The sequence below is a fragment of the Chanodichthys erythropterus genome, chromosome 10 (assembly GCF_024489055.1).
Source record: "Chanodichthys erythropterus isolate Z2021 chromosome 10, ASM2448905v1, whole genome shotgun sequence".
NCBI lineage: Eukaryota > Metazoa > Chordata > Actinopteri > Cypriniformes > Xenocyprididae > Chanodichthys > Chanodichthys erythropterus.
Window position 1 is genome coordinate 920,620 of NC_090230.1, and position 14,296 is coordinate 934,915.

The window sequence follows — 14,296 nt, forward strand, 5'->3', positions numbered from 1 at the left end:
ACTTTCAAATAATAGTCGGGCCCAGGTCGGTTCTGTGTAGCACATTTATGGGTCTCTTCAGGTTTGAGTATGAATTTTTGGACCCGTGAAGACCTCTACTAGGTGTTGAACCTTCAAGCGCTGCCCCCAGAGAAGGCAGACCCAGCCCTAGCCCTAGCAACCCGGCCACGCTCTGCACAAAGCTTTAGGTGCTCAGAGCAGCTCTTTGTTTGTTACGGAGGCCAGCAGAATGGAAAGGCTGACTCCAAGCAGAGGATGGCCCACTGGATGGTGGATGCCATCCAAGCACGTGGCATTTTGCTGACAGATATTTGTAGAGCTGCTGGCTGGGCGACACCCAACACGTTCGCTAGATTCTGTAGCCTTCATGTTGAGCCAGTGTCCTCCTGTGTTCTCACCTCAAACGGGTAGAAGCGCAGAGAGGCCCCTGCTTAGTGTCCACTTGCTGCACCATAGTATGCACTTATATTGCTCCAGAGTATTCCCTGTTGGGCAAACCCTGTTGAGTTCCTCCATCACCCTCAGCAGCCGGCATGGTGGAGTGTCCGGCGCCAGCCCTTCACTCGTATTCTTGAAAACCAGTTCTAGGCTGGGTGGCCATATGTAGTGACCCCAAGGGGATCCAATGTGTATTGGCTCGTTTAGTTACACTCAAAGTAGACTGGTCTCTCTGGTGAGATTCCCAGTTCGTTGGTTCACTCAACCTGACATCTTCTTTCCCTCCTTCAGGGAACGAACGTTACATATGTAACCGAGACATTTTCTCTAAGAAGAATCCCTGAAACACATTAATAGTTTTGAAGAATTATATGTAACACTGGGTTTAAGATGTCCTCTTCAAACCCCAAACCCACATGTCCTTACTGTGAATCTGAATAAACTCTATACTTATTTTTAATCCAGCCTCATGTCATTTACCATGAGAACAGTCTGCCAGGCCGATGCTTCGTCCTCACTGGGGTGAATCCCATGATTCCACCTCCTCTGAAGAATATAAATAACTGGCTCAACAGAGACATTAAACTTGGACATCCATGTCACCTTCAGATGGCCGTGCTGGTCTTCTGAAAAGGAAATGTCTCTCCTTGGCTTCAAAGGGACTCCTAAGCAAAAAACAAAACAAATGAACAAAAACAAACAAAAAACAGTTTTTCTTAATCAAGTGAAGACTGTTTGGACAATGAGTATGACAATAAATCAGCTAATAAATTCAAAATTACAATGGTATATAAAAAGCCTCATCTTTCATACATTTTAAACTGTATTTCTGTATTAAAATATATTAAAACAAAAATGCTTTACTACAGGTTTAGCCCCTGGTATTGTTCATTTTGAAGTCACACTTGTGTTGTTTGTGGTCAAAAGTGACCGAACAATAATTTTTATTAAATTATTATTTTTATTAATTTCCTCATTAAAACCAAAGGAGCGCCAAGAGAACGGATAACAGCCGCAACGAGCACTGGCCATGATTTCAGAAACAACACATTCCAGCGGATAGATCGCCTCTTATTTAACACAGACCTACAAATTTCTTATCAAATGGAGATGATTCTTTCTTTTAGGTACAGTTATTCGCCGAGTTTAAATTAATTTTTGAGACGTTTCAGAAAAAATAGACCATTTGTAGTCTTGCACTAATCTGTAGGCTATCGCCAAAAATGACAGAAGGCCTGTTTAAAGTTGCCATGAGGAAAAAATCCATCAGAACGTGCCGGCGCGTTCGTCGGCCAGAGGGATAAAAATGTAGCTAATTTAGTTTCATATTTATATTTAAATATTGGGCTATAGCCTAATATTATTATTATTTTTTTAAATGTCACCTATGTTGATTATGAAAAGTGAATAGCATGACGAATGCGCAATGTCGGGAGACATGCAGTGGGTCAGACATGAGTGTGACCATTTCATTATAAGTTTTGTTTTATAATAAGTCTTTCTTTAAAGTGAATTTCGTTTTGAAGAAATTGTATCTTAATTTCAATCAATGTTTCATCAACCAATTGCCTATATTTAATAAATAGGAAGAAAACCAAAAACGTCGGGTGTGGAATGAATTGAAGTGCGTAACAAATGAACCCATGTTTCCGCGGCCTTTAAATAAGGCTGAAGCAATAGACGTCTTTCTGTTTTTATTAAATTTCTTTATTACTTCATTACATGTCTTTATTACTTAATTAATTGATACGATATTTTTGGTCTAACAATTTTAGCTGGTCTAAATTCTAAGTTAGACACAATTTTGCATATAGACTAGCCTATATAAGGTTCCCTTCTAGACAAGCGCGTAAAATGCTGTTTTGGCCGCAAATTTTCAGTAATTTCGGTGCAACTAAACTAAATTCATGTAGTTACAGTAAAAGAATAAAGAAATAACTAGACTTACTGGCTAGGCTACATTTGGAAAAGAAATTCAGACATTCCGGTAGATGACCATTAGCAGAGCTGGCGATGGGGTAAATATGTTTGGGCAATATATTATAATATAAATAACAATAATAAATTCTCAGCAAAGACGAACATATTTATTTGTCTCGGCACACATCCGCTAACAGTAACACAGCGTTGCTGTTGTTGTGGCTACCTTACAAATGGCGATGGAAACAACAGTGATTAATTTTTCCCCCTTTTGTGGTAATTTAGCACTATTTTCAATGATCTTCTGCTTGCATTTTTGGGCTTCAGTTGGATGCTTTATTTTCATCTTTAGTCAATTGAGTTCAGTTCTAAAAAAAAAGAAGCAAAGGCTATAAAGTAGTCTAGCCTAAATAGGTGAATCTGCGACGGGGCCCATCATAGGGCGGGGGCCCCCACGCATCGCGGGGGCTGCGGGGGTGTCCCGTATGCCACTGGTGAAACGGTTCTCTGTAAAAAATCAAACCGTACTGTTCTGCACTCTCGGTTCGGCACGCACTTGAACCGCGGTTCATCTCATATATGCTGGCATACGCATATGCATCTATAACATGGTTTGCAGAAAATAAATAATACAGACAGTATGTTTCTGTCGATGGATACGGATTCTGGCTTCCCCTAAACTTTGTTCAATGCGAGTGCCATATCATATACTCTATATGACCAGTTAATTCGCCGTCATCACCCGCTTCGTGCGAGCGAAGGTGAGATCTGAACAGCACACGTTGCTATCTGTGTTTAAATTAGCAATGCCGATTTAAACATAGTGCAAGGCGCGAAAGAGAACTTACGCGCACCCTGTGAGAAGAATTGTGCACTCATCCGAAGCGTGCACGCGAAAGCTTGTGTACAGCCTGCAAATATTTAGGTCTCCTTTTAGTCTTGTGCTTAAACGGACAAATTCACACGTAATTATGTCAACATGCCCGTCTTGGCGAGTATCCTAGCAAGCACAGTCGGTTATGTCTTAAGTGAACTTATACACTCGAGAAAGAACGCACTGATCATGATTGTACTGATCCGTGTATTATTTCTTAAAAAGACAGCAGCCCTTGCATTCCTGCTGTCTGAATGTGTTTTTTAATGTTAATCAAACAAAAAAAAATCACTCATTGCTCATGACTGAATAGTAACTTAATAATTAATAATGACTGATCTTTATTTAATTTGTGAAGATTACATGCAATGTTGTTGTACATTTTATTAGCTACTTTATTACATTTCTGTACCTGAAAACTGGATACATGAAAAACCTGAAAAGCTTTATTTATTTGTATCTTTGTGCCGTTTGATTATTTGTTCATATTTTCTTTATTTTTGTTTGACAATAGTATTTTTTTACCTGAACATAGCACATACTGAACCGTTCCAAAATCGTGAGCCTAAAACCGTGATACAAACCGAACCATGAGTAATCTGAACCTTTGCACCCCTAATATATATATATATATATATATATGTTGACATTCTCAAAGACTACTTTTTGTCATGGTTTAGATATTTTTTGTTTGAAAAGTTGATTTGAAGTGTCATTAATTTTACTACAGTCAAACCTGAACATGGAGAAAACCATTTTGTTACATATAACATCAAAATTCAATAAAAATGTGACAAATTGAAAAAGAATTCTGGCTCAATTTCTGGCTCAAGTCTATTTTGCACTCTTGATATTTTAGTGTGTCACCCCTTCATTGCTGTGTTTTTTTTTCTGCATCATGGCTGATTTGTAGATTGTACCCCCAAAATTGCATTGCACCCCAATTGCATTGCACCCCGACATTCTTCTAAATATATTCATGTTCCACACAAGATACAAAGTCATACAGGTTTGGAACAAGATGAGGGTGAGAAAATGATGACAGAGGTACATTTTTGGGTGGACTACCCCATTAATGAAGCACTTTTCTTTATTGTAGATCAAATTCATTGGCAAAAATTTTCAATCCACAATTTTGAAATGAATGAATCATGTAATGTTAATTAAATGCAGCTACCATTCAACACATAACCTGAGGTGCATTCCCATCACACCCTGCAGTGTGTTATACCTTTGTAAAGGTTGGCCGGGGACTGGCAGGTGTGGCCACATCCGTTTGAGCAACACTTTTTGAAGCCAGAGCACTCGTGGTCAATCGCACAGCCCTCCACGCAGGCTGCAGCGAAGCCTGATGCCCTCTGAGGCGGAGGACAGTCACCCTGCTTCTGTGTCCGCAGTGATCGTAGAAACTCAGCACTGGTCACACACTCGTGATGCTTTTTGCCGAAGGAAGAGAGACAAAGATAAATGTCTAGATTTTACTAGCAAATATTTGCCCTAATATACATTACATTAAGTAAGTATTAAGTCTTGGTTGTGAATGACTTGGAGAGATCACTTGGAAATATTAAATGGGTCATGAATTGAGAAATCAATTTCCCTGAGCTTTTGACATATAACAGGTCATCATACTACAAGAATATACTGTAAGTTGAACTGAAAGCTTCCTTGTTAGTCCAAAAACAGCTTTTATTTAAACCAAGCCCAGATTACGACTGGTTGTGGAATGTGCCTATTTATTACATCATAGATAGGTGAAAGACTGCCTCTGCAGAAGAAGATTAACGCCTACTTCTACAACGTTATTACTGTAGCCCCACCTACTGATTCACGCATGACAAGTAGTTGGTAAATAACAGACATGATGCTAACACTGGATCAAGCAACTAAGCAATAAACTTGCTTTTGAAGAGTGCAAAATGTTGTGGAAAAACACAGTAGCTCCATTGGATTTGTGGATATCCTGAAATTAAAAAACGATGCTGTTCCTTCTATATTGGTTCCGACAGGACCTAATATATTTTCCTTTAATTCAAAAAATTAAAAATGATCTTGAAAAGTGGACCTCCTTGCCATCTTCCCTTCTTGGGAGGGTTAATGTTATAAAAATGAATATTCTCCCTTGACTAAATTCTTGTTATTTAACTCCATCCTTTTTCAAATCATTGAACTCCCACATATCTCATTATATCTGGAATAATAAGCAGTAGAGAATTAGTCTTTCTAAACTTTGTAAACCAAAAGATTTGGGAGGTCTGTCTTTGCCCAATTTGCAACTTTACTATTGGTCTGCTCAACTCAAAATGATAACAAACTGGTCTGTGAACAGGCAGGACACTATGTATTGACTTTGAATCTCTGTTTTGTTACCCCAGAAGACTACAGTCTCTCTTGTTTATTAACAATATAGACCACATAAATTCCCTCACTGATAATGTAATTATTTATAATACAATACTGGTTTGGAAAGATCTATGAAAAAAATCTATGAATATTCCTCAAGTTATTTCAGTTCAATCTCCCTTGGCTTTGAATCCTGGTTTATTTCTTCCACTTTATCTGCTAAACCATACTCCTAAAGACTTTTTTGAACCAAATGCCAAATATTTATTTACAATCCTTTTATTTCTGGCTAAAAAAAATGGTGGTCTGCACCTCACGTTCCAATGGTTACCATGTGGATATCTCAGTTATCAGCCTTTTTTCCATTGGAGAAATTAACCTGCGATCTCAATCACAAGTAGGACAAATTTTGGAAAACCCGTGCATTCTTTTCTACACAAAGTCTGACCATCTGTTTTAAGATGGTTCTGTTTTATTATTTTTCTTTTTCTGTCATGTTTCTGAATAATCTATGCAGGAAGAGATGTATACTTTTTTATATGTAATTGTTTATTTCTCAGCGCTTTGGGTTTGTCTGTCTGTTCATTGCTGTTATTATATGTGTGTATTATTTGAAAATCCAAAAAAAAAAAAAAAAAAAAAGTTTTATTGTGTCACTATTGCTTTGTTACAGATCGTACGGATATGTACGGATTATGTGTAAATGTCTAACCAAAATCACCAGTGACCAGTGATTTTGGTTTTTGATTTATGTACAGTCAGATGTTCTTTGTCTCAAAATCGTTTATTGTCAGTAAGTCAAACCAGTGACTATACGGTCCACTTTACATTGTTTCTCTTAGTAGGATGAAAATAATCTGTTATTTATAGTGTGATTAAATTATATATGGAAAGCGATCAAAGAATGCTCCCTTTGCAATTGCTGGAGCTGTCAATCAAACAGCATGAGTTTATCAGTGACTGAGTTCTGGACTCTCGCCAAAACTCCAGTTAGAATCAACAAATTTGTTATTTACATTATTGTGTTTGCACTGTTAATAATTATGAAAGCATTTGTTTGTGTGCAGAAATTGAGTTATAAAGACGAGATCACTGCATTCATGCACTCACTATGTCTGTGATCAGCTACATGCTCATCACTGCAACCTTTCAAGCCACGATCTAAATATAATTCCATAGATCTAAATAAAATCAACACTTTACATGATTACTTGAGAAGTGTAATAGTAAAAACGTACTAAACGTTTTCGAAAGTTCCACATGTAATACTTAGCTATTTCCATATATGTCAGCCAATCACAGCAGAGGGCGTTTACACTGAAGTCTCACAGCAGCCACAGAGTGTTCAAATCAGAGGGCTAAAGGTATGCTCACGCCATATCATAATTACTGTAACTATGAGATTTTGGCTCGTAAAAAGTGTTCACGTCCTCGTAGAGCTCGTAATTACAGTTTGTAAGGTAGGAGTGTACCACATGACCACTGTACCACCTGACCGCAGTAGATTCATTTAGGCGTTGATAGTGGTGCCATACAAACGCATAATTCCCAGTCCGAGGACATGAACACCTCTGAATTTAATGTCATGTGTTGTCATCTCAAGATTATGGTAATTACGTGGTGGCGTGAATGCAGCATTAAATCAGGGTAGAAAAAATATCTTTTATTTCTAAATTATGACAATTTTGATGTAAAAATCATACTAACATTATAAGTGCACCCCAGGAAACATAAAATAATGAAATAATGCAGTTCATGACCCATTGAAATATTACCCCCTGAACTCAGAACTTTTATTTCCCTTTTAAACAATTGTATATAAACCTGATGGTGTCAAAGTCCTGGTGCTTCATACTATGTCAGTCAATCACTGAATCCCCACTGAAATACAGCAGCAGAGCAGCTGAACAAGTATTGATTAATTTGTTTGGGCTCAGAATTATGGATTTTGAATTGCTAATATCAATTCTTCCCACTCAGGTTAACAGTTTATGCTGAAAAACTGTAAAAACTGACAAAAATTTTAAAGAATTTGCTTGTATTTGAGTTCAGTTCTGTCATTGCAAAATCTTGGAGGGACTGTATAGGGTTTTGTTCAAATCACTAACCTTAATAGCAATAGTAACAGTGATGCTTGATTTAACACACCACTAATGAGAGGCAGCTGGAAAATCAGGGACTGACAAAAAGTGAAGGAAAGACAGACTGGGACGCAGTGGTTAGACAATGCCACCCACCCAAACATGCCAGATGAGCCACAGAGGCGTCCAACGGTCCCTGCGTCTCTGTTCCGTCGTGTGCTTGTACTGACTCACACACTTTCGCCGCTGTTGGCACGCTGTCCTTTATGTCAAACACACACAACCTCTCTGATTCTGAACACACATGTGGCTGCAGGGCACCCTGGAAACTTCATCTGCACAACATCTCCAAGATTACTCAACTCAACACTTCTGTCAGTTTCAACGAGGCGCATGTTTCTTCCATTGGGTGAATCACAGAATTGGGAAAACAACAAAGAGAATCACTGCATGTTTCTAAGTGGCTGTGAAGCATTCTGGGTACTTATTACCCAACAAGTCTTAGGCACAGCTGAACCACACAGCACGTCCATCTGATGGACCTCAAGCATTGAAACACTTTACGCTGACTGTTTAAATTAAAGATATGTTGAGATAATGATCGCTGAATTTCAACAAGATGTTAACAGTTGTTGTGCTTGCTGTGAAGAACAAAGGTCTGGATGTAAACACAGCGCTTATCTGCTTCACTTCAATAACGTGCTGATCTCAGCTGAGGGAAACATAATCTCTGTGTTCAACTCTAGACCACTCTGGGGACAGGGGATAAAAGGGCCATAAATTCTGAGAGTCATTCAGTTTCTGCTTCAATTTGAATTCGCCTAACACACACAAAACCACATGCATGCTTTGATTGCGGAGCGTGACTCCATGGCTCTATGTGCTTTTATCTCACACATAAGCTCATCTCAGAGGTATATTTATGTGTGCATTGTGTTGATTTGCATGATTTTTAATCAGAGAAACATCCTATGCAATTAACCTTTCCTTCACAGATATAACAATCTACAGACATCAAAAACACAGGGAGGAATTGTAAAACAGACCTTCTGTGGAGAGACATACCTCGCAGGTCTTGGGAAACAGGGCTTGTCTTGTATCCCATAATTCCTTGCATGGTTGTAGGCACTGCAGACAAACAAATAAACAGACCTGAGTATGGCCTATACATTTTTAAATCTGTGGTGAAACAGAACACGCAAAAATTTGCATGGGAGCACAAGGAATGCACTGTTACAGTACAACTGCCAAGGGGGATACATTCAAACTGTGTTGCATTGTGTACATGGCAGAACTTCAAACTAATGTGACAAGCTGTTTGAAATATTGACAGATTGATGAATATTTCATGGGTTGCAGTCTTGGGTCTTAAATTTGACCCTGTCTAAATGTTGCTAGAGTCAAATACATTTATACACTGTATTTATTTAGAGGTCCTACCCTAACCCAAAATTTGTGGAGAAATTGAATCTCTTTAAATTTGTGTCCAAAATAATTTTCACTCACTCACTCTTTCCCCATAAAGTGAACTATACTGCATAAGGGCCCTGGTATACTTCAAATCAAATCACAGAATGAATAGCTGTCATGTCATTTTGAAATGTGGACAAAATGAAGGTGATTTTTAGGGAAGGTGACCAGTTGGTTTTGGTGGTTCGAAAAAGTTTGCCAGTGCAAACTTTTAGAAAAACATCTCACTGGCTGTTAAACACCTTCTGACTGGACTTAAGATCTTTTTCCAGTCCTTTTTTCAAGTCCTTCATGCTGGATTTGCAGATACTGCACGAGTGGTAAGTTGTCATTTCTATTAATATGGGCACCAAAATGAAAACATGCTGCTCACGGCCTGTGTAACCGGTGCTACTCACAACTCCCGCCCCAAGCGTGATACATCTTGCTTCTGTAACACTCACCCCCCAACTCTTGTCCGGGTCACGGCACCAATGAACTGTAACTGGTCCAACTCGCACCACTCTAATCGGGATTCAATCTAGCGTCAACTAGCATGCTAACAAAGACACTACAGACCGCAGCCTCTAGCATCAGTTGCTAGTGCGCCTCTTGAGGTTGGGAGAGTGAGGTGTACCTGTACTGCTCTAACTATCTGGCCTACATGACGCCCACTCACACAGTATTTGTGAATCCAGCAGCATGGGCACTATCCAAATCTTGAAAACAGCAAACAGTGTCAGGTTGGGTGGGTGGAAGGAGCGAGGACTCAGTATGCAGGAAGATAAGGGCTTTTATTAATAATAAAAAATAAAAACAAAAACACAACAGAAACAACCCCGTGGGGGAAAACAGACAAGAATAAAACTGGACTAGACTGGGACTTGACTTGACTTGACACACAAGGAAAAATACGACAAATTACGACAACGAACCAGCACAGGACTGCAAACACAAGGAGAATAAATAGGAGAGCAAATGAGGCAGGTAATGAGGGAGGACAGGTGGGGCAAATCAACCAATAATGAGGTAACAAGGTGGGCGGGGTCAAGACAATAGACATGAGAGCACATGGCACAAAGAAACACATGACAAGCCATGTGCTCACACCAAACAAAACAAAGACACAAGCACATGGCCAATGAAGACAAAATCACAAGCCATGTGCTTACACAAGACGAGACATGAACACGTGACTATGAAAACTCATAAGCCACGTGTTCACACAAAACAAGACAACATGAGAGCACGCAGCCCGTGAAACAGACTGCGTGCTGCACAAGACAACACCACATGAAAGCACGCGGCAGGTGGAAATAACCGCATGCTACACAAAACATGGAGACAAGAGCGCACGGCAAGTGAAAGTACACATAAACTGTGCGCTCACAATAAAGACAGGACTGGGAGCGCAAGTGTCCGAATCCCGACACGAAACCGAAACCAAACTACACACGAGTGCCGGGATCCGAACGCCACGCTCCCAACATGAAACAAGGCACGCAGACAAGAGAGCGCACAGCCCCGAGAACACTCGAGACCGTACGCTCACACAAAAACACGACAAGAACGGGAGTGTCAGAGCTCTGTCACAAACCCAAGAAATAAACAAGACTGAAGTGACAGAACCCTGACACTACCCCCCCTCTAAAGGGACGCCACCTGGCGTATATATACCTGGCGGGACCGGCCAGGGCGGGACAGGCCAGGGCGGGACCGGCCAGGGCGGGACAGGCCAGGGCGGGACAGGCCAGGGCGGGACAGACCAGGGCGGGACAGACCAGGGCGGGACAGACCAGGGCGGGACAGACCAGGGCGGGACAGACCAGGGGGCTTCAGCTGGTCCGGGGTCCTGGCTAAGGACCAGGGTGGTACTGGAGGGACCATCCAGGCAGGCTCCGGCAGGGCAGACAGCTTGGCAGGCGGCGGCAGGGCAGACCGCTGGGGAGGCGCCGGCAGGGCAAGGCGCTCGGGTGGCGCCGGAAGGGCAAGGCGCTGGGGAGGCGCCGGCAGGGCAAGGCGCTTGAGCAGGCCTCTGGGGTTGGAGCGGGCTCACGGGCTGGAGCGGGCTCACGGGCTGGAGCGGACTCACGGGCTGGAGCGGGCTCTGGAGCGGACTCACAGGCTGGAGCGGGCTCTGGGAAAGCCTCCGGGCCTACAGCAGGCTCTGGGAAGGCCTCTGGTCCTGAAGCGGGCTCTGGGAAGGCCTCCGGGACTACAGGGATGGAGGAAGACTTCTTCCTCCTCTTCCTCCGTTTATGAGAGCGAGGAGGTGGCACTGTGCCTACCTCCTCTGTGGGTGCTGCAGTTTCTTCGGTCAGCTCTGGGGTGGCCTCCGGGCCTACAGCGGGCTCTGAAGAGGCCTCCTGGCCTACAGCGGGCTCTGGGATCACCAGACTTTCCGAGTCGGAGGAAGCCTTCCTTCTCCTCCTCCGCTTATGTCGGTGAGGCACTGGTGTGGAGATAGCTGCCTCTGAGGAAATAGCAGCATTAACGACCGCCTCTGGGGAGACTGCAGCATTCTTTCCCGGGCAAACAAGAAACTCCACAAAAGCCTCAAAGGTCAGTTGGTCCAGCCCTCTCATCCTCCACCAGTTGAGGGGCTCGTCAAGGGCATAATTAAATAGGTCCTTGAGAGCCGCGTCATTAAATCCCAGTCCCTCTGCAACACTGTGGAATTCCTGTGCAAACCTCCTCAAGTCATTCCCCCGTTGACGGAGGGAGCTCAAAGCTTTGAACTGGAGAATGTTGTCATAAAGAGGGCTGGAGAGGGTGGAAGCTGGTGGATGACACAAGTCCTTCTTCCGCTGAGTCCTCATTTTGGCTGGTTCGTTCTGTCAGGTTGGGTGGGTGGAAGAAGCGAGGACTCAGTATGCAGGAAGATAAGGGCTTTTATTAATAATAAAAAATAAAAACAAAAACACAACAGAAACAACCCCGTGGGGGAAAACAGACAAGAATAAAACTTGACTAGACTCGGACTTGACTTGACTTGACACACAAGGAAAAATACGACAAATTATGACAACGAACCAGCACAGGACTGCAAACACAAGGAGAATAAATAGGAGAGCAAATGAGGCAGGTAATGAGGGAGGACAGGTGGGGCAAATCAACCAATAATGAGGTAACAAGGTGGGCGGGTTCAAGACAATAGACATGAGAGCACATGGCACAAAGAAACACATGACAAGCCATGTGCTCACACCAAACAAAACAAAGACACAAGCACATGGCCAATGAAGACAAAATCACAAGCCATGTGCTTACACAAGACGAGACATGAACACGTGACTATGAAAACTCATAAGCCACGTGTTCACACAAAACAAGACAACATGAGAGCACGCAGCCCGTGAAACAGACTGCGTGCTGCACAAGACAACACCACATGAAAGCACGCGGCAGGTGGAAATAACCGCGTGCTACACAAAACATGGAGACAAGAGCGCACGGCAAGTGAAAGTACACATAAACCGTGCGCTCACAATAAAGACAGGACTGGGAGCGCAAGTGTCCTAATCCCGACACGAAACCGAAACCAAACTAGACACGAGTGCCGGGATCCGAACGCCACGCTCCCAACATGAAACAAGGCACGCAGACAAGAGAGCGCACAGCCCCGAGAACACTCGAGACCGTACGCTCACACAAAAACACGACAAGAACGGGAGTGTAAGAGCTCTGTCACAAACCCAAGAAATAAACAAGACTGAAGTGACAGAACCCTGACAAACAGTTGCTAAACCATTTTTCTCTAAATAATGAACAAAGAACTTTGTCATGAGTATACTCAAATCTATCATCATATAGTGAATAGTGAGTGAATAAATGAATGAATGAATGAATGAATGAATGCCCCAGTACACTCATAGCAAAGTTCTTTTACATTCTTCGTTTAGGGGTAAAAAGAGTCTCTTTCAATTAAAATTATATGTCAATTTCTATTATAAAGCAGCTCTCCAGTGTTTTTGTTTTCTCTCGCAGATGCCTGACCTCAATGGACTGGACAGAAGAAATTAACCGGAGAAGATTTCCACGTCAAAGAGGGCGGAGCCCCAGAACCACACCCAACTATTACATCATCGCCACAGACCAATAGTAGGGCAAAAGTGTGTAGCAGTCTGTTCGCAAACTGTTTTAAACTCCCGAAACGAACTCCAAACAAACTTTGTTTTGGCCTGATTTTGTTCAAAATGACATCTCACCAGTTCCTTCTTCAATTTCGCTTGAAGTATATCAGGGACATTAGTGAGCAGTTCCAGTTTCCACATGAAAAAAAGTGTAAAATACAGTCTCTTACTGTATGTTCTCTCATGCTGCTCAGAAGTTCATCCATGACGAAAGTAAAATGTACAGTTTCCTGTCCTTTCTTTTCATTGCTTTAAGTTGTTGTAGGAGTAATTCTCTTGGCTTCATTCTAGTGTTTTAGTGATTACAATGGAAAACGATGGAGATATATTGGATATTGACTGCACTGTGTGCACAAACAGATCCAGTTTTATTAATGTGGTCAATCCCAAAGATCGGATTTGTGTGAACAAAGCCTTAGCTATACAAGGATTCAAATATTCAGTACAAAGGATGACCAGATTTGTTCCGTTTCAGAATCAAGTGTGCTTTTTCCTCTCTAATCTAAGTTATCCGTTCCCTGCGACGTGCTCCTGGTCGAACCCCCGCTGGTCGGGCCTCCAGTCGTTCATGTGCTGGAACATTTGAACACATCTGTTGTGTGTTATGTGATGGATTATACTGACATCTGCCCCCATCTATCCCCCACCTGAACAGACAGCTTTCATTTGGCTGCACTCAAAGTCAAGACCACATTCAAAAAAGAAGAAAATGGATGGAAAATAGGAGAGAAGAGAGACATGGAGTGAGGCTGGTTTCACCTTACTGCAAAGATAATCTTATTATCAGTCTAAATCAGTCATTTATACAGACTTCGATTAAAATGGAAACAGAGATTCTGGTCAAAATATGTTCTTCTCTTAAGATAAATAAGATTTGTTTTCCTTCTGGTGATACTAATGTCTAGCCAATACCCATATCACTAAAGACTGACAGTCAGCAGAAAGGAAAACAACCAAAGTCATCCAATACTAACACTCAAATGGATAAAATATTCAAAAATAAAATATTTAATACATGTAGAGACAACTATAAGTACAGCATTTTGTTAGTTGATTCC

At 41.8% G+C, this 14,296-nt stretch overlaps 1 protein-coding gene across 3 annotated transcripts in view; it reads right to left on the reverse strand.

The window, feature by feature from the left end:
- The window catches only part of anos1b (anosmin 1b), a 131,786-nt gene that overhangs the window by 48,413 nt on the left and 69,077 nt on the right, over positions 1–14,296 (reverse strand). For 2 of the 3 annotated variants that reach the window (XR_010896243.1, XM_067398475.1), the window contains exons 3-5: positions 8,722–8,784; positions 4,464–4,668; positions 919–1,103 (exon numbers count right to left, since the gene is read on the reverse strand). Coding sequence is in view for 2 of the 3 variants with exons in the window: in XM_067398475.1 (XP_067254576.1) it covers positions 919–1,103; positions 4,464–4,668; positions 8,722–8,784 (453 nt within the window). In the remaining variant the exon portion in view is untranslated. The remainder of the gene's footprint in view (positions 1–918; positions 1,104–4,463; positions 4,669–8,721; positions 8,785–14,296) is intronic. The other variant, XM_067398476.1, reaches the window with a different exon arrangement.